The sequence below is a fragment of the Clupea harengus genome, chromosome 9, assembly GCF_900700415.2.
Source record: "Clupea harengus chromosome 9, Ch_v2.0.2, whole genome shotgun sequence".
Lineage (NCBI taxonomy): Eukaryota > Metazoa > Chordata > Actinopteri > Clupeiformes > Clupeidae > Clupea > Clupea harengus.
In genome coordinates this window covers 7,649,681-7,674,001 of record NC_045160.1, presented here as the reverse complement: position 1 = coordinate 7,674,001, position 24,321 = coordinate 7,649,681, and the positions used below count along the sequence as shown (strand labels likewise).

At 43.6% G+C, this 24,321-nt stretch overlaps 2 protein-coding genes across 2 annotated transcripts in view; one reads left to right on the top strand and one right to left on the bottom strand.

The window, feature by feature from the left end:
* Nucleotides 1-4,845: 4,845 nt before the first annotated feature.
* taok1a (TAO kinase 1a) overlaps nt 4,846-24,321 on the bottom strand; it is a 46,704-nt gene continuing 27,228 nt past the window's right edge. Inside the window, exon 21 of the mRNA XM_031573219.2 lies at nt 4,846-4,973. Coding sequence (XP_031429079.1) covers nt 4,869-4,973 — 105 coding nt within the window. The 3' untranslated portion in view covers nt 4,846-4,868. The remainder of the gene's footprint in view (nt 4,974-24,321) is intronic.
* LOC116221801 lies at nt 19,369-20,869 on the top strand. Its single transcript, XM_031573220.2, has 2 exons — nt 19,369-19,477; nt 19,609-20,869. The coding sequence occupies exons 1-2, from the start codon at nt 19,415-19,417 to the stop codon at nt 20,560-20,562; spliced, it is 1,017 nt and encodes a 338-aa protein (XP_031429080.1). The 5' UTR covers nt 19,369-19,414; the 3' UTR covers nt 20,563-20,869.

Here is a 24,321-nt window from a genome sequence, read left to right as displayed (position 1 = left end):
GTGAAGTTTTGAAGTGCCAATTCATTCTAATGGGGCGACGGCTTGCCAGGAGCCAGAAGAGTGCGTGTGTGTTTGTGTGTGTGTGTGTGTGTGAGAGAGTGTGTGTGTGTGAGAGTATGTGTGTGTGTGTGTGTGTGTGTGTGTCAGGGAAAATACCCTAAACCAGGGGTTTTCAACTGGTTTTGTCCCAGGGACCACCATTCTGACCAGAAATGAATCCGCGGCCCACTGATGTGCCAGTGATTCCCAAAAAAATGTACAGTCCCGTACCCTTCTTTTTCATGTTTGTAACATATTCTGCCTATAATACTTGTCAGTGTAATTTCTTCGCTGAATATGGGTCTACATCAGTATTTTGGGCAATGCGACTTGGCTATTCAGACATAAATATGTCGACGGGCCCAGGTATATTTATAAAAATAAAAAAAGTAAATGGTGAACTGATCAACATAGGCTCATGTCGCGGACCCCCTGCAATGCCGTCGCGGACCACCAGGGGGCCATGGACCCCTGGTTGAAAACCCCTGCCCTAAACAGTTAGTTAGCAGATTAAAGACAGCACCCAGCATGTACGTGAACTGGACTGTTTACGAACAGGCCCCCGACGGAGAACAGACACCTTAAGTCTGTCTGACGTGCCATGCTAAAAACAAGTCCTTTTATTCAAACACAATGTTTACACAGTATGACAGTCAGGATGCTGGGATACACCTAGGATTAGTGCATTTCAGCTGAATTCTACTTCTGCCTAGCAACGAGTCATTTTACAACCCGCTTTCTCCTTCTGTCAGAAAAACATCACGTGAGGCATCTGGTTTCACATTCTCGTCTCACCAAGTGTTTTCCAAAATCCAACCTACACACACTTTACACACAACATTTTGAACTAACCTTTTAGCTAAAACATTCATGATAAAATATACTAATAGTTTCTTTAACATTTCCCTCCTGTTTATCATGAAAATAACACTAGTATAAACATCATTAAACTAAAGCATCATCATCTTGATGGTTCAAGACAGCAGTAGACAGTGAGACAGCAGTACACTCTATACAGATGTTAGTACAAGACTAGAAATGAGAACTTTGACACATGTAGAAATACACATCATAAAAATACAAAAGAGTATAAAAATTGCTACAATGGGGAGCAGACTTTTAAACAAAATTTACCACCATGTACCAGAGGTAAGCCAAGCAAACAGATTCAACCCAGGAACATTAACCACTTTATCTTGTGTTAAAGCATCATGAACAGCCTTCATTTGCTGTAAGGCTTCAGCCACGGAGACACTATGAATATCATCCGATATCCAGATGGTATCATTCAGCATAACACAAAACCCCTCCACTAGCAGCAGTGAGTAAATCTAACACTAATCTATTTTGCAGCACCATCAGCCGAATCTGCGAGACCTCATCATTAAGGCCTTCCATGCTGACTAAGGTGGCATTAACAAACAATCTTAACCTATAATTAAGCGTTTCCATTCTTAACATGACTTTTCCTACTCCTAGAGCCGGAAGCAGAGATAAAATAACCTTGGAGCTCGTGGTCCAAATCTTTTGGTCATCAGGCACGTCAGTCCCCCACACGCTGTCATGCTTCTCAACAGCGAATCTCTTCTTACGAGATAACTCTGCCTGTGAGGTAGCACTAACAACATAAGTATGGTCTGTGACCTGGGCGGGGGCGCATACGCCACCCCAGTGTGGAGGGAGGTGACTGTACAATTTACTACCACACACCCACAATACCTCTCTCAACGTAGGAGTACCCCTGCCAGAGGGGCAATACCCTGGATTCCATTCCCAACATAAGGAAGGGTGTCCCCATGGACAGGGTACATCGTTGACTGAGGGAGCGATGTTTGAGGTCACTATAGTAGCAGGGATGACAGTTTCGCTACACTGTTTCCGTCTCAGAGAGCCTACTCCAGTTGGTCCATTATTAGAAAAACATATTGGGAATATGGAATGGACTGTCACATAAGGTGACAGCAAAGGTGTGGCATTTTTTTTTGTTCTTCTAGGGGGTGGGTCTTGTTACACGCATCATGTACCAGGGTACCGTTTGTATCATAAGATGGCTTACTGTAGCCCCAGCTGTCTGGCTTGGAATGAGAGTGGTCTTGCTTCAAGTCTAGGGTGAGAGGAGGATGTTGGCATTAAGGTACATACATAGCAATTGGTCTTATTAAGTCTACTTGCTTGCATGGATGCATATCTATACTATGAATTAGTAGAATAAAGGTGAGTAACATTCCCCAGGACCTCATGTTCCCCATATGAAATCCACCTCTTCTGGATTCTCTCAATTACACTTGTGGAGGACCAGAGACCCAGTATTACTTCTGAAGTAACCACTAATAGCAGCAGCTTAGACATTGTTATAACGGAGTTATATAATGTATACAGTAAAACAAGTAAAACAAATAAACAAGAAAAACAAAAAACAGATACACCTCTACTATGTTGAGCAGAATCTCTAACCCCCAGGGTGCTCCCGGGAGGTCAGGTGACGTTCAGACGACCAAGATTTATACACTCAGCCCCCTCAGGGAGCCACAAAACGCTACTCAACGCTAGTGGTGGATCCTGGTAATGTTCTGAATGTTCTGAATGTTGCAGTGTGATAGGTGAATCCAGGTGGAGCGTTCAGCGATCTTGACCGCTGTTGGGGTGGCAAGTAGCACTTGATATGATCCCTCCCACCTGTCGTCAGACCAGCTCTTTCCTTTGATGATTTTGATGAACACCCAGTTTCCCACCTTCACCTGGCCTTGTACCTGTGGAGACACAGAAGAAACTCGAACAGTATTGGGTTCTTTACATTCCCTAGTTTGTAATATAATTTGTGGCACACCAAAAGTTGGTCTTATTCTTTTGCACAGTGCTTTTGCTACTGTGAGGAAATCTGGGGTTGAGCTGGGAAATACCTCTATCCATTTGGAAAACACATCAATTATAACCAAACAATATTCCAGCCCTTTGGCTTTGCTAAATTGGATATAATCCATGTGTATTACCTGGAAAGATAATCAGGCTTGGGGAACACGCCGAGTCATTTTACAACCCGCTTTCTCCTTCTGTCAGAAAAACATCACGTGAGGCATCTGGTTTCACATTCTCGGCTCACTAAGTGTTTTCCTAAATCCAACCTACACACACTTTACACACAACATTTTGAACTAACCTTTTAGCTAAAACATTCATGATAAAATATACTAATACTTTCTTTAACAGTGTGCGTGTGTGTGTGTCAGTGTCTGTGTGTGTGTGTGTGAGAGTGTGTGTGTGTGTGTGTGTGTGTGAGTGTGTGTGTGTGTGTGTGTGTGTGAGAGTGTGTGTGTGTGTGTGTGTGCATGCGCAGAGGTGACATGTAAACATTAGTCCCTGATCTTCAGCTAGATCTGCGGGGACCTCCTGCCACTGTCGCTCAGAGCACACAGGAGCACGCTGCGGCTCCTTCCTTAAGCTTCTCCTTTCTTTAGCAAGAGACTAAAAGAAAAGCTGTTGGTTCATTGTTTATGTTTTTCTGAATCGAATTTGAAATTTCACACAAATACATCCTCTTCTCCTTTCACACACACCAGAGTTACTCAGCATACTTTGTTCCATAAAGTGTTTTGCTTTTCAAACTTCTTTTAAAGTTAGTCAATGCATTTAAAGTGTCCCTAGAGCTGAAGTGTCCCATGAAGAGGTGGCTTGCTCTCCATGGCCTTCATGTGCGCTGCTTTAGTGTGGAAAAAGCCAAAAGACCCTTGAGCTCAGCCCACAGGGAGGGGAGAGAGAGGACACACAGGATGGACAGACAGAGAGAGGAGGGAGATGAAAACAACAACAAGGGAGGGGGAGAGAGAGAGAGAGAGAGAGAGAGCGAGAGAGACATAGAGAGCACATACACACTCTCGCGCACACAAGACAAAGAGAGCCATCCCTGCCGCAGTCACAGTACATTCTCTTCAGGACCCTGTCATGGCCAGCCCAATCTCCAGACCTGAATCCCATTAAAAACCTGTGGAATGTGATCAAGAGGAAGATGGAAGGTCACAAGCCATCAATCAAAGCCGAGCTGCTTGAATTTTTGCGCCAGGAGTAGTATAAAGTCACCCAACGGCAATGTGAAAGACTGGTGGAGAGCATGCCAAGACACATGAAAGCTGTGATTGTATATCAAGGTTATTCCACCAATTTTGATTTCTAAACTCTTCTTAAGTTAAAACATTAGTATTGTGTTGTTTAAAAATGAATATGAGCTTGTTTTCTTTGCATTATTCGAGATCTGGAAACACTGCATCTTTTTTGTTATTTTGACCAGTTGTCATTTTTCTGCAAATAAATGCTCTAAATGACAATATTTGTATTTGAAATTTAGTAGAAATGTTGTCAGTAGTTTAAAGAATAAAACAAAAATGTTAATTTTACTCAAACACATACCAATAAATAGTAAAACCAGAAAAACTGATCATTTTGAAGTGGTCTCTTCCTTTTTTCTGCAGCTGTATATGTGTGCGTATGGAGAGAAAGAGAGACAAACACCCTCATGCACTGGGTTGACCTGTGCTGACCTAGTGCACTGCAATGTAAAGCCCACAAACCTGCACAACTTGACACACACACACACACACACACACACACACACACACACACACACACACACACACACAGGGCAAGGAAGGAGTGTAGAGAGGAGAGGAGGTGACCAGGAGAAGGAGTGCTGTGTGGTGTCCCTCTGGCTCCCTCTGCTGCATGGGCAGTGTCAGAGGCTCACACTGGCCCTGCTGTGCTGTGCTGTGCTGTGCTGTGCTGTGCTGTGCTGTGCTGTGCTGTACTGTGCTGTGCTGTGCTGTGCTGTGCTGGGGGGTCTACATGAAGGACAGGTGGGAGCCGTTGGATATCTGAGAGGTGATGCTGGTGCTCCTGTTCATGGCCTGCTCACTGTGGCCCCCTGACGAGGTCCTGTTCAGGGCCTGGGGGCTGCTTTTTGGCCTGGCCCCTGATGGCCTGGGTGGGCGGGGGTCATTCTGAAGAGCCAGCATCTCCTCCTCGATCTGATACACACACACACACACACACACACTCAACACTCACTCAATCCGATTAGGTTTGCTGATGGCGTGCATACGAACACCAACCCGCAACCAGATTTCGAGTTTACTCACTTTGGACCCCGATTCGAAGGAGTGCGGATACAGTGTGCGGATACAGTGGGTTCGTCTGCACGATAGGGCTATCCGGAGACGGTTCTCTCCGGGTTCAGGCAAACTAGACTTCGTCTGCATGGGGCCTCACTCACCAAAGAGCATCAAAGAGCAGAGACGGATCCGTCCAGAGACAGATTTCAAACTCTTGGGTACAGACAGTGAGTGGGGTGTAGCTGACAAACATGGAGAGGAGGAATGCAAGATGTAGACAGCGCGGGTAAATATTGGGGATGCTCTGAAAGATAGAGACAGCTAAGAGCCCAAAATGATTTTAAGACAGACACTGAGTTCTACTAGTAGATACTAGGAGACACTCACGGCTACTGGTAGGGATAGAATAGTGTGTATTTTAAATAATTTCAACATTCCAGTATTCACATTCATACTCTGGTCTGTGTGCAGCTGGGTTACCAAGGCAGCGAGTATTTGAGACACACAGCCGGTGAAGTGATGACCAAATATGAGCTGGTTTATAATACAAACAATAGAAACACTGCACACGTATACATTAGCTGTTCTACTTATAGTGTAGGACTCGTTGTTGCTTGCCATTGTGAGGTTTAATGTTGAGTTCATATGTTGCTTGTTTGTGTCGGTTCAGTGTCTTTAACCTGGTAACCCACATGCGTTTCGAGTCGGGGGAGGAGGGAGACAACGCTCTCCGATATTTTGTATTTGGAATGCAGTACCGATTATGAATGCTTGGTGTCCCGTCTACATATTGCTCCTTTGACATTTATTTCCCTAATAGATATAGTGGCCCCAAAAGGTATTTGGACACTTACTTAAAACTGTAGGGATTTAATTGCATTTGACAACAGACTCTCAAAGTCATTTTTTTTGTATTTGAAAAGATTTAAATGTTACACTAAAAGAAGTTTGTTTGGACAGAAGCATTAGTAAAGTTCACCATCCTTTATCTTACAACGTCTGGGCATGGAATCAATTCAATTCAATTCAATGTTATTTATATAGCGCCATAACAATACAATTGTCTCTAGGCGCTTTACAGAGCCCAGAGTCTGAACCCCCTTAGTGCAAGCACAATGGCAACACGGGCAAGAAAAAACTCCCTGTTAGTCAGGAAGGAACCTTAAGCAGAACCACGGCACTAGTGATGGGCAAATGAAGCTTTGGTGAAGCATTGAACCATTAGGCACATTGTTTCAAAAATCGGTTCATTACTTGAAGCTTCAGTAACAGTGACCTCTCCTGGTGATGTGCCAAGGCTGCAACTAATTTAGCCCAGCTAGACAGTGGCACGAAGCTTTAAGACAATGACAATCTAGTGTGCACACACCAAATCTCCCCCCCTCCCCACACACACACACACACACACATGCACCCGTATACAAAGATTGTGATATTATTTTTTTTTTACAAATAAAGATGAATTCTTTTTTGTATATTGTGTTATTGAAGAGAGAGTGCTTGGGGTAAGGATGTGCTGAACAAATATGGCACAAGTTGGGTGTGCTTGTGTAACCATGTTGGATAGGGAACAGTCAAAGATTTTGATTTAAAAACATTATTTGTTCTACACTTTTTGGACTGAGCCTGTTGATATAGTCTACTTTTCCTATAGCCTAAATATTTAACAGCCAGCGCACCTTATCATGAGCGATCAGAATAAAGTGTTCCCACATGTCAGAACGACCTCTCTTCCTAGATGCTTTCATAATGATGATAAATCAATACGAACGTAATGACTGTCACAGAATGAGATAGGCTACTACGAACCAAACGCAATGTTGTGCGCGGAAGTTTTTATGCTTTGAAGGCGCTACAATTCAGACTCAAAACGAGGCAACTGACTGTTTCGTGCGTGGCGCTGTGAACCACTCAGCTGGTTCATTCGGAGAAAGAAGCAGTTGCTGTTTCGCACGTAATATGTCACGTGATTTTTCCGTACCAAAGCAACCTTCGAAGCAGTGGTTTTATGGTTGGTGTAGTTTAAGGTATGAAGCACGTTCCGGCGCTTCAGTGTCAGGCTGCCATCACTACACGGCACATAAGGGGGGACCCATCTGCTTGAGGTCGACCGGGTGGAGATAGGAAGGGGGGATGGGGGAGGGTTGTGTGGCAGAAGGGGATGGGAAACAACAGGTGTTGTACATAGCCTGCATTTGGTAGATGTACATAATATATACACAATTCAATTCAATTCAATTCAATTTTATTTATATAGCGCCATAACAAAACAATTGTCTCTAAGCGCTTTACAGAGCCCAGAGCCTGAACCCCCTTAGTGCAAGCACAATGGCAACACGGGCAAGAAAAAACTCCCTGTTAGTCAGGAAGGAACCTTATCCAGAACCACTGCTTGAGGTCGGCCGGGTGGAGATAGGAAGGGGGATGGGGGGAGGGTTGTGTGGCAGAAGGGGATGGGAAACAACAGGTGTTGTACATATCCTGCATTTGGTAGGTGTACATAATATATATATAGACATCCGGTGGTAAATACATGATACAAACAAGACCAGTTTAGTGGGTATACACTGTGCTCAAAGGTTTACTGTTACAGGGGTAAGGGGAGTAGGAGCAGAGAAACATGTTGATGGTGGCAATAATATATATTGTATATAAATACTAGCATAGGGTATGAGGTAGAGTAAGTGTACGGCAGTGCGGTGGCGGTGGGTGCAATTGGCCGAGGGTTTCTACAGGTAGACCGGGTGGAGAGACTACAGGAGCATCCCATAGCGAAGATAGTCTGGATTAGGAGAGAAAGAAAAAGAATAGAGTGAGTGGGTAGAGTTTGGCTGTCCATATGCGTAGTTGAGGAGTAGTGGGGGTGAGGAGCAATGTTTCCACTTCCATCAGCAATTGGAACATGCTACAAGGATTGGAACATGCTACAATTTCACCAAAGTAAGAAAAACAAAGTTGATGTCTGAAGCAATTATTGCTGCTGTTTTTTTACCTGTTTCTCTTGATTTTACTGACAATGATTTGGCATAGTCTGTCCTGTTTCCCTGTTTCCTGTTTACAGTCTCACAAGACCTTCAAGTTTGAAAATGTTGACAATATATCCAGCTGTGAAGAAGGAGAGGTTCAGTTTTTTTGCTTATCTGACAAATATGACTCACTTTTTTGCAAATAATGTTTGACCTTTTTCCCTGAGCTCGACTCACATCTTTTCCATTTTGCAGTTGCTTTTAACTGACCAGTCTGAAGGCAGTTGATAGTAGATGTATAAAGTAAGAGACCCGTCTCACACAGGTACTCCCAGGAGAGTAACCACTGGTGAGATCACTGGTGAGATCATCACATTAACCGAAACAACCGAAACAAGGTTCACAAACAAGGTAAACTTTTTCATTTTGACTCTGCCATAGCCATGTGTCACAGTAGCATCTCTGTTGTCACTGGTTGTCAAAAAAGATCACAGCGCAGCAGACGGCAGCGCAACCTGGGTAACCTCCGCTCACTTCAACAAACCTCACCTACTGTAACCTCTTTCTCTGTTGGCCTGTGGAACTGTCAGTCTGCAGTCAAGAAAGCTGATTTCATCTCAGGTTATGCCAACCACCTCTCCCTAGGGCTCTTAGCTCTCACGGAGACATGGATCACACCTGAAGACAATGCTACCCCGGCAGCACTCTCCACCAACTATGCCTTCTCCCATACTCCCCGGCCATCTGGTCGTGGAGGTGGGACGGGGCTGCTGATTTCAGACAACTGGAAATTCACTCCACTGCTGCCTTCAAACAGGTATGCCTCCTTTGAATATCATGCAATTATGGTAACTGCTCCTGTTAAAACTTATGTGATTGTTATCTACCGTCCACCAGGACAACAGGGTGATTTCGTCCATGAGCTGGACACCCTGCTGTCATGCATCCCTGAGCAGGAGTGTCCAACACTCATCCTTGGCGACATGAACATCCACCTAGACAATCCCAACTCAGCTGACTTTCGAACCCTGGTTCACTCGTTCGACCTACAACAGGTCCCCACTCCTCCAACTCACAAAGCAGGAAAAGAGCTTGACCTCATCCTTGCTCGGAACTGCACCACGGACAACCTAACGGTAACCCCTCTGCATCGCTCGGACCACTTCTTCATTCGCTTCGATGTTCGGCTCATTGAGCAACCCTCTGTCCCCCCTCCGATGGTCTCGTTCCGGCGCAACCTCCGCAACCTCTCTCCCACCCACTTTTCCTCTCTGGTTTCTTCTGCTCTTCCACCTTTATCCACTTTCTCCTCACTAGGTGTCAATGATGCCACAGAAGCTCTCTGCTCCACTCTGAGCTCATGCTTGGACAGCTTGTGTCCACTTTCCACCAGACCTGCTCGATCTACCCAGTCTCATTCGTGGCTGAGTGATACCCTCCGAACGCAGCGCTCCAATCTCAGAGCGGCTGAGAGAAAGTGGCACAAATCTGCCGCACTGGACGATCTTGCAAGCTACCAGACACTGCTGGCCTCCTTCTCATCCAGCATCACTGCTGCTAAGAAGACTTTTTTCAATGACAAAATCAACGGTGCAACTGACGCTCGGAAACTATTCTCCACCTTCAAAACTCTGCTCTACCCTCCTCCTCCCCCCCCAGCTACTAACCTCACTGCTGATAACTTTGCTTCCTTTTTCACAGAGAAAGTGGCAGCCATCGGGAAACAGTTCGACCAACTGTCCCCCTCCCCTAAGGGCGCAACCGTCAATAGCTCATCTTTTCCTTCTTTCATCCCTCTCAGCGAGAGTGAGGTCTCCAAAATCCTAACAGGTAGCCGTCCAACTACATGCCCGCTGGACCCCATCCCATCCAACATCCTTCAAGCCATATCGCCTGCCGTCTTACCGGCAATAACACAGGTGATTAATGCTTCATTTAATTCTGGAACATTTCCTTCTCTTTTCAAAGTGGCTCGGGTAACGCCGCTGCTCAAGAAGCCGTCTCTCGATCCCACTCAGGTGGAAAACTATCGACCGGTCTCACTTCTCACGCTCCTATCTAAAACCATTGAGAGGGCAGCTTCCAAACAGGTCACCGAGTTCCTGTCAAAGAACAATCTCCTCGATCCGAACCAGTCTGGATTCAAAAGCGGTCACTCCACCGAAACAGCCCTGTTGTCTGTAATGGAGGCCTTAAAAACAGCTAGAGCAGCAGCTCAATCCTCGGCTCTCGTCCTGCTTGACTTATCAGCTGCGTTTGATACAGTCAACCACCGCATCCTTCTGTCCATACTGTCAAGTATGGGCATTTCTGGCAATGCGCACTCCTGGTTTGAATCCTACCTCACTGGGCGCTCGTTCAACGTGTCATGGCAAGGTCAGCTGTCTGTACCTCACCGCCTCACCACTGGGGTGCCCCAAGGCTCGGTGATGGGACCACTTCTCTTTGCCATTTACACCACCTCGTTGGGCCCTATCATCCGCTCGCATGGTTTTTCCTACCACTGTTATGCCGATGATACTCAACTGTTTCTGTCTTTCCCTCCTGAGGACACCACGGTCTCGGCGCGGATCTCGGACTGTCTCGCTGATATATCCACATGGATGAAAAATCACCACCTTCAGCTGAACCTGGCCAAAACGGAACTGATGGTCTTCCCAGCCAAACAGGTCATCCACCACAACATCAAGATCAATACTGACTCTTTATCTCTTGCTCCATCCAAAACAGCAAGAAACCTCGGGGTCATTATTGATGACCAACTGACCTTCACGGCCCACATCGCCTCTGTCTCCAGGTCGTGCCGCTTTGCGCTATACAACATCCGCAAAATCAGGCCGTACCTAACCCAGTATGCCACCCAGCTGCTGGTGCAAACCTTGGTGAGCTCCCGCCTTGACTACTGCAACGCCCTCCTAACGGGCCTGCCGGCTTGCGTGGTGAAACCACTACAGATGATCCAGAACGCGGCGGCGCGTCTGGTGTTCAACCAACCGAAAAGGGCACACGTCACCCCGCTACTCATCGAGCTCCACTGGCTGCCAGTAGCTGCTCGCATTAAGTTCAAGTCACTTATGCTTGCCTACAGAGTGCTTACTGGTTCTGCTCCCACCTACCTAAATGCTCTTGTAAGGGCAAATGTTACACCCAGGACGCTGCGCTCGTCTAGTGAGCGTCGATTGGCACTGCCGTCCGTGCAAACACGGCAATCCTGACTATTTTCATTTGTAGTTCCACGTTGGTGGAACGAACTGCCTAGTACTACCAGAGCAGGGGCGTCCCTCTCTACCTTCAAGAAGCTTTTGAAGACCCAACTCTTCAGAGAGCACCTCCCCTCCTAACTGGCACCTGACTAGCGCTTAACTTGCACTTCAGCAGTTACATTCCCGCACTTCTTTTTCCTTTTTTCTAGGTCGTTGTTTTTCTAATTCTCATGTAAAGTAGTATTTATTGTTACACCATGCTTTTTATTGCTCTTAGCTTGACTGTTCTCTCCCTTGTACGTCGCTTTGGACAAAAGCGTCTGCTAAATGACTAAATGTAAATGTAAATGTAACAATGGACATGTTCTGGTTTAACAATCAAATTTTTTTTAATGTATTCATTTTAGTGATAAATATTTGTTTACAGTTTTGCTTGATGTGTTTTTGTCTATGGATCATCAGTTTATCAACAATTTTATGAAAACCTAACTTCAATGATTTTTGCTGAAACCTTAACTGTCCATATACGTCTGGGGGCACTGCAGCAGCGAATAAATCACAAAACAGGTATGTATCTGAAATATCCAAATGTACATTCAATTCCAAGTTTCCCTACCCTGCTACTCTGCTACTTGTTGTGCTGTTGGTTTTACTCCGGTGAGCATGCTGGACAAATATTTAACATTGTTATAAAAGAGGGGGATATGATGACTGAATGAATCACAAAAGGATCTGTATGATAGTTGAGTTAATAGGTGCCAATCGCCACAGATTATCCGGTAAGAACAGAAAGGGTGCCAATGAAAGTCCCAATGATTAATGATGTAACAACAGTATTTATTGCACACACACTCTCAAGCCTTGAATGGCAGGATGGACATGAATTGACTGTGTTGAACCGTGATATATGATGAACATTGAACCATGATATAATGATCCGTGCAAAGGATGAACAGTGATACAATGATCTGTGGTTTCTACAGAAATGATAAATAACAAACACATACAAATATGATCAATTATGTACAACAAGAATGATAATATTACACACACAGTGAATATTACGGCTATGACATGAATATGGATCTGTCCCTTTAATACCGTGCCACGTAACGGTGAACAATCCATTCCCTCCGTTACCAACAGTAACTCGTTGGTATAACAGTAACATGAATGAGATATGGCAAGACAGTGAATGATTACCACACTACATGAACTAACATATATTATCTACACTGATATTGACAGGCTGAGGCCGCGTTCACATTTGACTTCTTTTTCAGAAAAAAAGCGCTGCCTTCAGTGCCTTTTGAGCGCCTTTTGGGCACTTCAGAATTCATGGATACCATGTGACGTCACTGTGTTTAAGCGCCACCATATTTGTGTCCGACACAGACACATTACGGTCACAACCTATGGTCACAACCCACAGAAAGTTTAAAACGCTAGGGGATATGTTGTGCTGTTGAATGCGCCAACCCAGATATACAATTGTATTCTATTCCTATAGATTTAGGGAATGACTGATCTGTTAAGTGAAATGCAGCACGTTGATAGAATCGTGAATAATTGCTGTGTCTTATCAAAGCTATACTATACAAGCTACAATGCTAATAGCTAGCGAGCTGTTTACGGTCACAACCCACAGAAAGCTCAAAATGCCCGGGATATGTTGTGCTGTTGGATGCGACAACAGTCGCCAAAGAAAACCTAGATATACAATTGATACAATCGTGAATAGTTGCTGTGTCTTAGCACTCTACTGAGCAAGCTAGAGTGCTATTAGCTAGCGAGCTGTTTAGCCCTTTAGCTACAACTCGTTAGCCCATATTGGCACTCTTACCAGCAGTGCCGCTGCTAGCCATATTGGTGCCCTACGCATAACTCCTTTATGATGCCCCCCCCCCCCTGAGAGAAAAACATTTGTTTCTGCCAGTTTAACATTTTATCAAAACGAAAAAGAACAACTTCCTCAACCCCAAATGAGGGACAGGGTGTGCGCGCGCCAACAACTGACCAACAAAAATGGAAAACGCAAGGTTTCATTAGCCATACCATAAACCTATTAATTTCAGTGTAATTTTGGTAAACCACTACTGTACTTGCTTGGATGCATTGTTCATAGTAATAGTCATGACAATTATTACAAGTTTCTCTCAAACTTAACTCAGACTGGTTGCAGTTCACTGCCTGGCCACAGTTTTAACATTGTTTTAGATGGGTCAAGGGGGGGCGCTATTTACCTCTTGTCAGATCCATAACTTTGCAGCTAAAGTTGTGATTCCTGGTTGCTATGGTTATCTAGCTAAGGCTATGGTTAGCTAGCTAAGGAAACGTTTAATAACAAACGATTTAAATGGAAGATTTCCGTTTGCATGAAATGATAGCTAGTTATCTAGCTAATGTTATAGTCTCCTTGATTTAACTTCTACAATTATAATGGGTGCCTGTGACACTTCGTATGAACGAATTCATATTCATGAGTTCATATTCACACATATTAACCAGTTTATTATGTGTAAAGAATGCTGATATGAAATATGAAAAACAACCAATGTGCAAGCTTCCCATTTAATTGGAACTTAAATGATTTAAGATACTCTATTTGAGTTGGGGCAGTCTGTCCTTCAGTGGAGGCATGATGATCTCTCGCTACAAGTTTCACCTGTTCGTGTTGGCGTAACAAATGCTTGTGGAGTCAAGTGCAGTTGAGAGGCGCTTGTCTCCAGGGCACAGATTACACTTAACTGTTATATTTTTCTCTTTTCACGGATACAAATAAAAAAGGCTGTGATTGGAATACGGGACTGGAGCTGTCCCTGATGGGACAAATCAAAATCACCCATAATATTTCGGGATGTCCCGGACAATTCGGGACGGTTGGCAACCCTACTTGCACCTAAGTTATAACATATTTGAGTGTGCTAACATTAGCAATAACGTCAGCTAGTTCGAGGTGTATGCATAGGCTAACCATTAAATTAGCAGCACATTTCTCGTATTTAACAATGATTACACATGGACTTACCTGAAAGTGATGCACGGGCATCATCTCGCAGTTTCTTTCTCTTTCTTTTGTCTGCCCCTGACTCCTGTTGTCTTTTTGAGGCCATTTTCGAAAAGTTGACCTAGCCTACTGTCAAAGTTCGTCAGGCCACTGAGATAGGAAAGGGCACCCACACCGAGCTTGGGAAGTTGAGTGTGTATTTTTTTTTTTTGAGGGGGGGGGGGGGGGGGGGGGGGGCACCAGCGTAACTTTTTTTAAGCAATTAAATATATCTCTTGTTCTGCCTGTTTTGTGATATACATGCCTAAAAGGTCCCTAATATTTCTATACTGAAATAATATCAGCATTATAATTATTATAACTATGATGATTTTTCAGTTGCCTATTTTTTGGTGCCCTACCTACGCACAGCGCGTAGTGTGCGTTATGGGAGCGGCGGCACTGCTTGCCTGCTCAGGAGAGTTTCTGTACTCTTGAAATCTCCGGTTTATGGGGATGGACTATGTACAAGATAAATGTAAATGTCGGGAAAAGAAAGTTGGGGCAGATGCTTTGCAAAAACACAGAGGAATTGCTAATCACTAACGGCTAGTAGCATGCTAACATTAGCTAAGTAGCTCAGACACCTCGCAAATCCTCTTACACGTAGTTTTCAGTTACAATATTGTGGTTTTTATATTGTACGGTGTCTATTTCTCGGTAACTTTCAAAAAATCTAAGCAAAAAAAAGTAAAACTAAAAACTTCTAGGTACAAATACAATTAACTAGGGGCGACAGTGGTACAGTGGTAGAGAAGTCGTTTAGTAATCAGAAGGTTGCTAGTTCGATTCCCTGTTGAAGCGTCCTTGAGCAAGACACTGAACCCCTAATTGCTCCTGATGTGCAGTGTGCCATCAGTGTAAATGTAAAATGTGTATACATTGTAAGTCGCACATATGTAAGTCGCTTTGGATAAAAGCGTCTGCTAAATGTAAATGTAACTACGGAGTTTGGTCCGCCATGTTTTTTAAACTAAGGTAGTAGGTTACTAGGGAAGGTACGTTGGTACCTACTCTCCTCGTCCTGATTGGTCAGCTGTCAAAAAGGCGCTTGACGTCACCCAGCGCTTTTCTGAAAAGTTGAGAAAATTGAAAAGGCGTCAGGGGTTGCGCTTTTTTAGAAGTTTTTAAAAGGCGGCCGCTTTTTAAAAAGGCGTCCGCCTTTTGCCTTTTCCCATAGAGTTGCATGTAAAAAAGGCGCTGGCAGTCGAAAAAAATAAGTCAAGTGTGAACGCAGCCTGAATCGCTAAATCACATATAACAACTGAACGCTCACTATCTTAATGACGCACGGCAAAAACGGAAGTGAATGGCTCTGATCTTTGAATCGTCCAACGCAAATCCCGATGGTGACGTACTCCTCCAACTTCTCTTGACCAACAACTGGACAGAGGTGGGTCCAGGGGCGTAACTATAGGGGGTGCAGCAGGTGCGGCTGCACCTGGGCCCGTGGGGTGTGGGGGCCCGTAGCCGGGCCCAAAGATATACACGTGTCACTCAACGGCCCCCTCTCTCTAAGTACAGCGACAGGCGTCGCTTAGCGGGCCCACTCTCAGACTCAGTACAGCGTCAAATTTTTTCGGATATGCTCATGTTCAAATACGCACAGTTTACAAATAGATGGCAGTGTCAAATGCTATATATACACTTGAAAGGGCAAACTTATCTCAGTCATGGTAGTTATTATTTTGGGGGGGAGGGTAGCAATTTAAAACAAAATACATGATACACATTTTAAGCTTTCTGATTGGATGGTGTCAGGTTAGAAGTCAGGATTTGATTGGTTATAGGGTCAGCCAGTCAGGGCTGAAGTGGGAGTGTCAGAAGAGGTTTAAATGTCAGAGCGCGACTCTAGGCAGACAGAAACCTTTCTAGAAACTTTCTCTTATTGTGGTTTAAGATCTGCAATAAATCTGTACTGGAGAATTCACCATCTGCTGTTCGACTCCTGCTTAAATGGGACCGCGTGTGTGTATATTTTAGACACCACATATGCATTGCTCAGGAGTGATTTTGGCCCATTCTTCGTCTCGGTAAATTTTTCCATTCCTCCTTCCTTCAATTATGTGAAGTTTGCCAGTACCTTATGCTGAAAAGCAGCCCCACCCCATGATGTTCCCACCTCCAAACTTCACTGTTGGTATGGTGTTTTTAGGTTTATGTTTTAGCAGTGCCATTTGTCCTCCAGTCATGGTGTGTATTATGGCATCCAAAGAGTTTAATTTTGCTCTCATCTGACCAGACTATATTCTCCCAGTATTTCACAGGCTTGCCCAAATCTTGTGCAGCAAACTTTGAGTGCATTACTTATTGTTTTCTTTGAAACAATTGTACCTGCTAATTCCAGGTCTTTCTGAAGCTCTCCACAAGTGGTCGTTGGCTCTTGGACAACTCTGATAATTAATGTCACTCCTCTGAAATTATGTTCTTTCCACTTCTGGATTATGGCGCAAACAGTCCAAACAGGAACATTCAGAAGTTAAGAAATGCGTCCGTCACCAATGGCATCAGTATGTTTTGCAACAATAAGGTTGCGAAGGTCTTGAGAGAGCACTTTACTTTTACCCATCATGAGATTTTTCTTGTGTGACACCTTGGTAATGTGACACCTTTTTATAGGCCATCTCCACAAGTGGTCGTTGGCTCTTGGACAACTCTGATAATTAATGTCACTCCTCTGCCAGAAATCTTGTGAGGAGCACCTGGTCGTTGCCAGTTTATGGTGAAATTAGGTTCTTTTCACTTCTGGATTATGGCGCAAACAGTCCAAACAGGAACATTCAGAAGTTAAGAAATGCGTCCGTAACCAATGGCATCAGTATGTTTTGCAACAATAAGGTTGCGAAGGTCTTGAGAGCGCTCTTTACTTTTACCCATCATGAGATTTTTCTTGTGTGACACCTTGGTAATATGACACCTTTTTATAGGCCATCAGTTGGGACTGAACCAGCTGATATTAATTTCCACTGACAAGGGGCCGGATTGCTTTCTAATTACTGATAGATTTCAGCTGTTGTCTTGGCTTTCCATGTCTTTTTGCACCTCCCTTTTTTCATGTGTTCAATACTTTTTCCCTGTGTCATTTCATATTATTACCGTAATATAAATTCTGAACTTATTTGTTTTGGTTTCTTTGTATGTATGGATTACTTGTGTTGTTACCAACATGTGGTTAACATTTCATGTCAATAGCACCTTTGGAAATATATTTACTGAGAAAAATGGTGACGTGTTCAATACTTATTTTACCCGCTGTATGTATCACTAAACAGACAGTACACCGTGGCAACCTACCTGACCACAGTCTGAACTGATAACATGGACATGTTGGTGTTAATTGCTAGCATCACGTTGTCAATCAATATTTGTATTTGTTCATGGTCGTATCGTGCTCTCTGAATTCGTCTCTCTCGGGATTCATTAGTTTCGGTGAGAATTTATTTTCACCATGGTGGCCTATAACTGCTGGAGCAGGGCCCGCCAAGAGTAGCCTAAAGGATACTTTGTATGTAAACATTCTAACGTACATCCGGCTTGGTTGTCAGACATGTCAGTATTTTAAATGTTTATTACCTAGCCTAAATCGCCTTTGATGCTCAGAGTTTTACGCGGTCTGAAAAATGTGCGCGGTCTGAAAGATCTATTGCGCGGCCACCCGCGCGGGCAGCTTAGAGGGAACATTGGTAGACACACACACACACACACACACACACACACACACACACACACGTCTCTCTTTAGCAGATCGCCATCCTTGTGTGTGTTAATCATGTGTATCACATGCTCTTCTGTGATGGTGTGAATTTGACACAACTGTAATGTCTGTCTGTTTATTAAATGTTTTATCGTCTCAACAAATGCACAGGTGTATCAGGTCTTTTTATTTCACAAAATCACTTGATGAAGAATGGAAAAAGAAAGTAAACATAATTCAGTTATCTTTAATGTACTGGTATAACCGGTCTTCTTTCATTGTCCAGGATTCATCCATTTCACCCACCCAATCAGTGTCATCTGACCCGACATGCCAATGGCCACAGAACACACACCCACTGTTTACATCACTGTGCTCAGTCGTGTCCATGACAACTGATGAGGCCAGAACAAACACGTGAGCACATTCAGAACAGACCCTTAAAGTTCACTTCTTCAGTACAATCATCGTCCAATCAGAGAGAGCTTCAGCCAACTACCTATGTGACAACTACCCAGAATTCACTCCTCCCCCATACTAACACGCACCTGAGAGCACCTGACCCCCCCCCCCCCCCATATTCCTATTCTTGATAGAAACCAGCCAAAACTAGTTTGGTCGTATGTCTGTTAGTCATGTGTCTTTGACTGAAATAATGGGACTGTATGTGTGACGTGGGAAAGAAATGGTAAGACCGTTAGGTGCATATAGATGTACACATATTACAAGTCTTTTATTTATTTATTTATTTTTATTGTCAGATGCACAGAATGACACAGGGTCAGACTGGGCACTGAAATTCATACTTCTACACATACGTAGTTCTTGGTCTACTTAACTTTCTACTCCGTTCTTTCTTTTAGTCTCACTTTGGGTCAAGTTCTGTCATTATGTCATCAACCCATTATCCTACCGATCACAATTGAGACCGCCCATGAAACACACTTTTCACGAAAACTAAAAAAATAATGATTGATTGACACTTGATTTGGATATTTTAATGTCTGGGAACATTTGGGGATTAAACGGGTTAAGTGAGGTCAGCACCAAAGACTGATTCACCAAACTGGTGGTTTATTCAGTAAATCCAAATAATTTCCTACAAAACCGCACAATGGTCTCTCAGCTAAGGCCAAATATCCTCACAGTTCAGTAAATGTTCAGTTTTGTTTCATTTCTTCTACACACAGACACAGACACAGACAAACCTCTCTCTGACTCACACATAAAAACGTGCATACGGGAAAGAGGAAGTACTTTATTGCCTGGCATCAGCTATCCTCTTCTAAGGACCTGTTCCGTAGGTGTTGCGTACATCTATATAAGAGTACCACACACTGGACCCCAGACACACTCTGCTTTGAAGAATGATTCATTCCTACCGTCGCACCATTAGAATCTTTAGGATGGCCGCTCAACCTAAAATCGAGGTATGACATTTTAATTAATTACGCAGTGAAAGGGTTTAATTCATCTTTATAATTAACTGATTAAGAAAAATGAAGAAAAAAGTGGAAATTCAAAACAAACAGCTACAAATATTGAATCTGTGTCTCAACAGAACCCAATCAAACAGCGATGGAATGTAAGGAGGATCAAGGAAAATTACGTTAGTGGGGAACATATGGCTATAGATGATCTGAAGAAGAAACACCGCAACCTGTACACTGCTAAAAATGTGGCTGAACCAAACAAAATGACTTATATAAACGGCTATCCTGTAGTTCCATACTATCCTCGACCTGTAGCGTTCCATTGTTCAAGAGTATCTCACGTCACGACTACAGATGGTATGAAATGTATTCTGGACCGCAAAGGGTTTAGAAGGGGGGATAGGAGACCTGGCCTCTTGTGGTGGGGGACTCTGATTGGTGAAAACGAGACCCTTGCTGCAGAGCAGAGGTACCTGGAGAAACTCTTCCCTGATCGGAGTCCAGAAGAGAGAGAGCGACAGGAGCCTTTCCTGCGGAAATTCAGCACCTCTCCTGTGTTTAAGGATTGGTCTCGCTATGGAAACTTCCGGTTCACTTTCTCACTGGCTGATGTTATGAAAGAGTACAGCACACATTTCTGTGGAGGAGAACACCCTGTCCTTAGAGTTTATGAGACTGTAATCTACAAGCAGGAGGTCATGTACGTTGTGCTGATTCATAGCCCTGATGTTCATGATTTTGATGGTTACCCAGAGTTGGGGGATAATGATGAGGGTGTGTGTGCTTACAGGGATGGAGAGATCATCTGGCGTGCTCAAGCCATCTCTCAAACACACTGCTATAGACTGACTGAAAACAGAGATGACAAACAAGTTAGCGTAGGAAGTGGGTTTAAGGTATTTTATGTGTGGGATCACGTGACCCTGGCCTTTCACATGCCAGAAGGTAAAAATCTAGTATTCCCTTTGGAGACGCTTCTGCAGTCTCTCACTGCTTGTGGTGGTGCAGTCAATTCTCTGAACCCTGTGATTGGCAAAGTGAAAGCAGGAAAGATAGTTCAGGAAAAGAAGGTAAAACTCTAGAATTCTCTTTGGAGACGCTTCAGGATGCTCTCACTGCGTGTGATGATGGAGACAATAGCCTGAACAATCTAATTGGCAAAGCGGAAACAGAAGAGATCATTCAGGAAATGATATAAACCGGCTAAAATTAGTTTGGTCATATGTCTGTTAGTCACGTGTCTTTTACTGAAATAATGTGACTGCATGTGTGACGTGAGTTGAGTTTGTAATAGAATGGGCCTCGCCCCACAGAGCTTTGGATTTGTTTCTTGGCCCTTGTGGCGTTTGTAACTTTCACCGGTGCCGTGAATAAAGCTGCAGTCTCACACCTGTGTCGCCTGTTTCCTGTGCTTTTACCACACACACACACACACACACACACACGTCTCTCTTTAGCAGATCGCCAGATTGCCACACACACTCACACGCACAAACACACACAGTCAGACTAAACGGAATACACTTTGGGGAAGTGTGGTGGCTCTTATGATCGATAGATATTAACCGCAGCCGCCCACGCTACAGACACACACACATCACAACACACACCCACACACTACAGAAGAGTGCGTGATACACACAAATCACAACACACACCCACACACTACAGAAGAGTGCGTCATACACATGATTAACACGATGACATGACATGGGTATGGAAGGAAAAGAGGGATATGAGGCATTAGTGGAGTAAGATAGAAGGGGAAGAGAGAAAGAAAGAAAGAAAGAAAGAGAGTGAATGAACAGAGAACCCATCAACAGAGGGAAAATGTTTTCATCTGTGTGTGTTTGTGTGTGTGTATGTGTGTGTGTGTGTGTGTGTCTCACCCAGGGAGCGTAGCAGGCGGGGGGGGGGGGGCAGATGGGGGCGTCTGCTGCTGCTGCTGGTTGTGGTGAGGGGGGCTCCAGTTCAACGAGCCACTCACCTCCCCCCGCATGTCAGAGAGTTACGGCTGGTGTTCTGGGCCTGTGGGGGATCACGATCACACACACACACACACACACACACACACACACAGAGGGCCGGCTCTAGCCCTTTGGTTGCCCTAGGCGAGATTGAGTTTTGCGCCCCCCCCCCCCCCCCCCCCCCACACACACAATACTTAACATCACTTTACTTTGCATAGCAGTTTTTTCACCCACTTATAATCCTACAATTCTACATTGCAGTTCAACAATAAAAGTTGCATGGACAACAAACACCAGAATAGTTTCAGAACATTTTCTTTTTTATTGTTTTAAATAATTTATTACAAACAGTTAGGATTAAGTTAACTCCATAAACTGTGCAAAACACTCTTAAGCACCTGTAAGGACATTTAAGCAAATTATGACCCTCTATACCCTAACTATACCCTCTACAAACAAAAGTGCTTTTATGGATAATGTACGTACCACTACAAAATATCTCAAATACCTCACTACAATTCTTCCAGTCATTTAGGCCACTCCTAATGAAGTGGTCATTTTTCTGTGAAAAGAGCTTGCAGCAGAAGCAATACAGAGTATTGTTTTTCCTTGAATATACAAGCCAGCTTCTCTTAATTTTCTCCCCATTTACTAATTTCCTGTAGAAGTGGTTGTGGTGGCAGCTTCTCCCATCATCTCTTTTTGGAAATGTAAAGTGTGGACTGGTCTGGTATGGTCCTCTGCAAACTAACTCTGTCCTTACCGGATCACAGAGGGCTGGCCAATCAGCAGGATCTATAGGTTCTCCCTGGATAGCAGGAATTGTGGAGGGTGAGGTGTCTGCAGGCGGCAGTGTAGTTTCACTGGTGCCCTGAGTGCTTGATGTGGTCCTGGAGGTCCCTTCACCTTCACCTGTATTCAAGCATATTGTATAGCCAGACAAGCGGTGTTTAATATAATAATTGAAATGATCATGAATGTGGTTGAACTTCTTTAAGAAAACAAGCTATTGTATTTAATACATGCTAACATGTTTCTATTATACTTTAAAGTATGGATGTGGCTTGAATAAATACTATTAAATAGACTCACCTGATGCAGGCTGTGTGTTCCTGGCCTGTGTGTTACTGGCCCCTTGAGTACTACTGGATGTCCCTTCTCCTGCAGCTGTATTTAAACACAGAGTTCATCCATGCTGTTCGTTACACAGTTGCATTTGGTCATTTCTATCATCCTACCACATAGTTGCATTGTACAAATACATTTTATCTGACCATGTAACTTGTAGTAGATATATTACAATTACTGCCACAAGGCTAAATAATACTAGGCTACTGATTACGATTAGTAGTATTAATGTGATGTGATTATGAAAGTAATAATTGCTAATAATAATAACAATAACAAAAACAGCAACAGTAGTACTAGTTGTGTAGGCTACTTACAAAGTTCAGAGGGAGGCGAATCAGGCGTCCTTTCTACAGCGGCCAGTGTTTCCCCTACCGTTATATTAGGGGGGCGCCCCGCCCCCCCAACGGCACCCCCCGCCCCCCCTGGAAGGTCAAGTTAATTTTGTTCAATTTTATTTTCTATAAAGCGCCAGATCACAACGGAAGTAATTTAAGGTTACCTTTCCTATAGAACAGGTCTATAGCTTGTTCTTTTATTAAACAAAATAAATAGCCTTATGTTATTTATCCTATTTAGACAATGGCATGTAATTTCTGTCTCTACATGGTCGCGCGTTTACAATTCTCTGCTCTCTGTATCGCGCACGGCAGAGTTCCGCCGCGATGCGCACAAACACAGACACACAGACACGTGCGCGCACACACAGGTGAGCACGCTCCCACCAGCGGCCAGAATTGGACTTAAGAATCAGTGCACAGCTACGGACACTTTTAAGCTTTAAAAAACTAATATCCAGGCGTTCATGAATCCGGCAGAGATCTTTTCCTAGGTAGGGTCGACAATGAGGCCCAATGAGAATGGCTACAACAGACGTGGAAACAGAACGTACGTACAGAATGTCCGCACCGAAAATTCAGAAATAGATCTGGCTTCCATTTTTTTTATCATTTTCCGCGAGTTGTGCGTGGCCCTTTTTACATAGAGTCTGGTAATAATTAGATGAAATGTAACGAAAATTATTTATTTTGCTGTGAATAATGAAGGAAGCAATAAATCCAATTATTTGCCAAACCCTCAAGAGCTGTTGCCAGGGAGATTTAACGTTACTTTCTGTTTGAAGACAAGGTAGCAGCTAGTGTTGAAGAATGGATGACTTGAAATTGGACGACTTGAAATGAATATATGAAATTGAACATCAACACCTATACGGATAAAATAAATAAACAAGGATAGCAAAACAGATTGATAAGCAATGAGAACGGCAGAAACACAGGCAGGACGTCGGATGACGAGACAGATCATAGTGACACAGGCTGTTTCTTTTTTTTCGTCATATGAAGGCTGAGACATTCATAACATTTTATTCAGTCGTACTGGTCCTTTTGTAATGCCAACATGTGCACTTCGTTGTTGATAAGTAAAGCCTATTTTGCTACATTTTTGTAGTCCTGGTAATCTTTTGTTTGGCATATTGGTGAGGTTATTAAGAGGACCATTTCTCAATCGTTTTGTTCTTGATGAATTAATGTTTGTTTATTAATCAATTATTTTTCAACAAATAACTCAATTATAATTACAAAGAGGACAATTCACAACTTTTTATCGCAACTTTCACTTGTTTCGCCAATTTCATTGCAACAAAAACCTAAAAATAAAAACTTTCATCGCAACTTTTTGGAAAAGCTCCTGCGAAATCAGGAATTTTAGGCCACAAATATCTCCAAAAATGTTCTTCCAGAA

Excerpts from the sequence above, each read along its gene's own strand:
- LOC116221801 (XM_031573220.2), top strand. The coding sequence starts at position 19,415 with ATGATTCATTCCTACCGTCGCACCATTAGAATCTTTAGGATGGCCGCT. Across the intron at positions 19,478-19,608 it reads CCGCTCAACCTAAAATCGAG|AACCCAATCAAACAGCGATG; the intron begins GTATGACATTTT and ends GTGTCTCAACAG.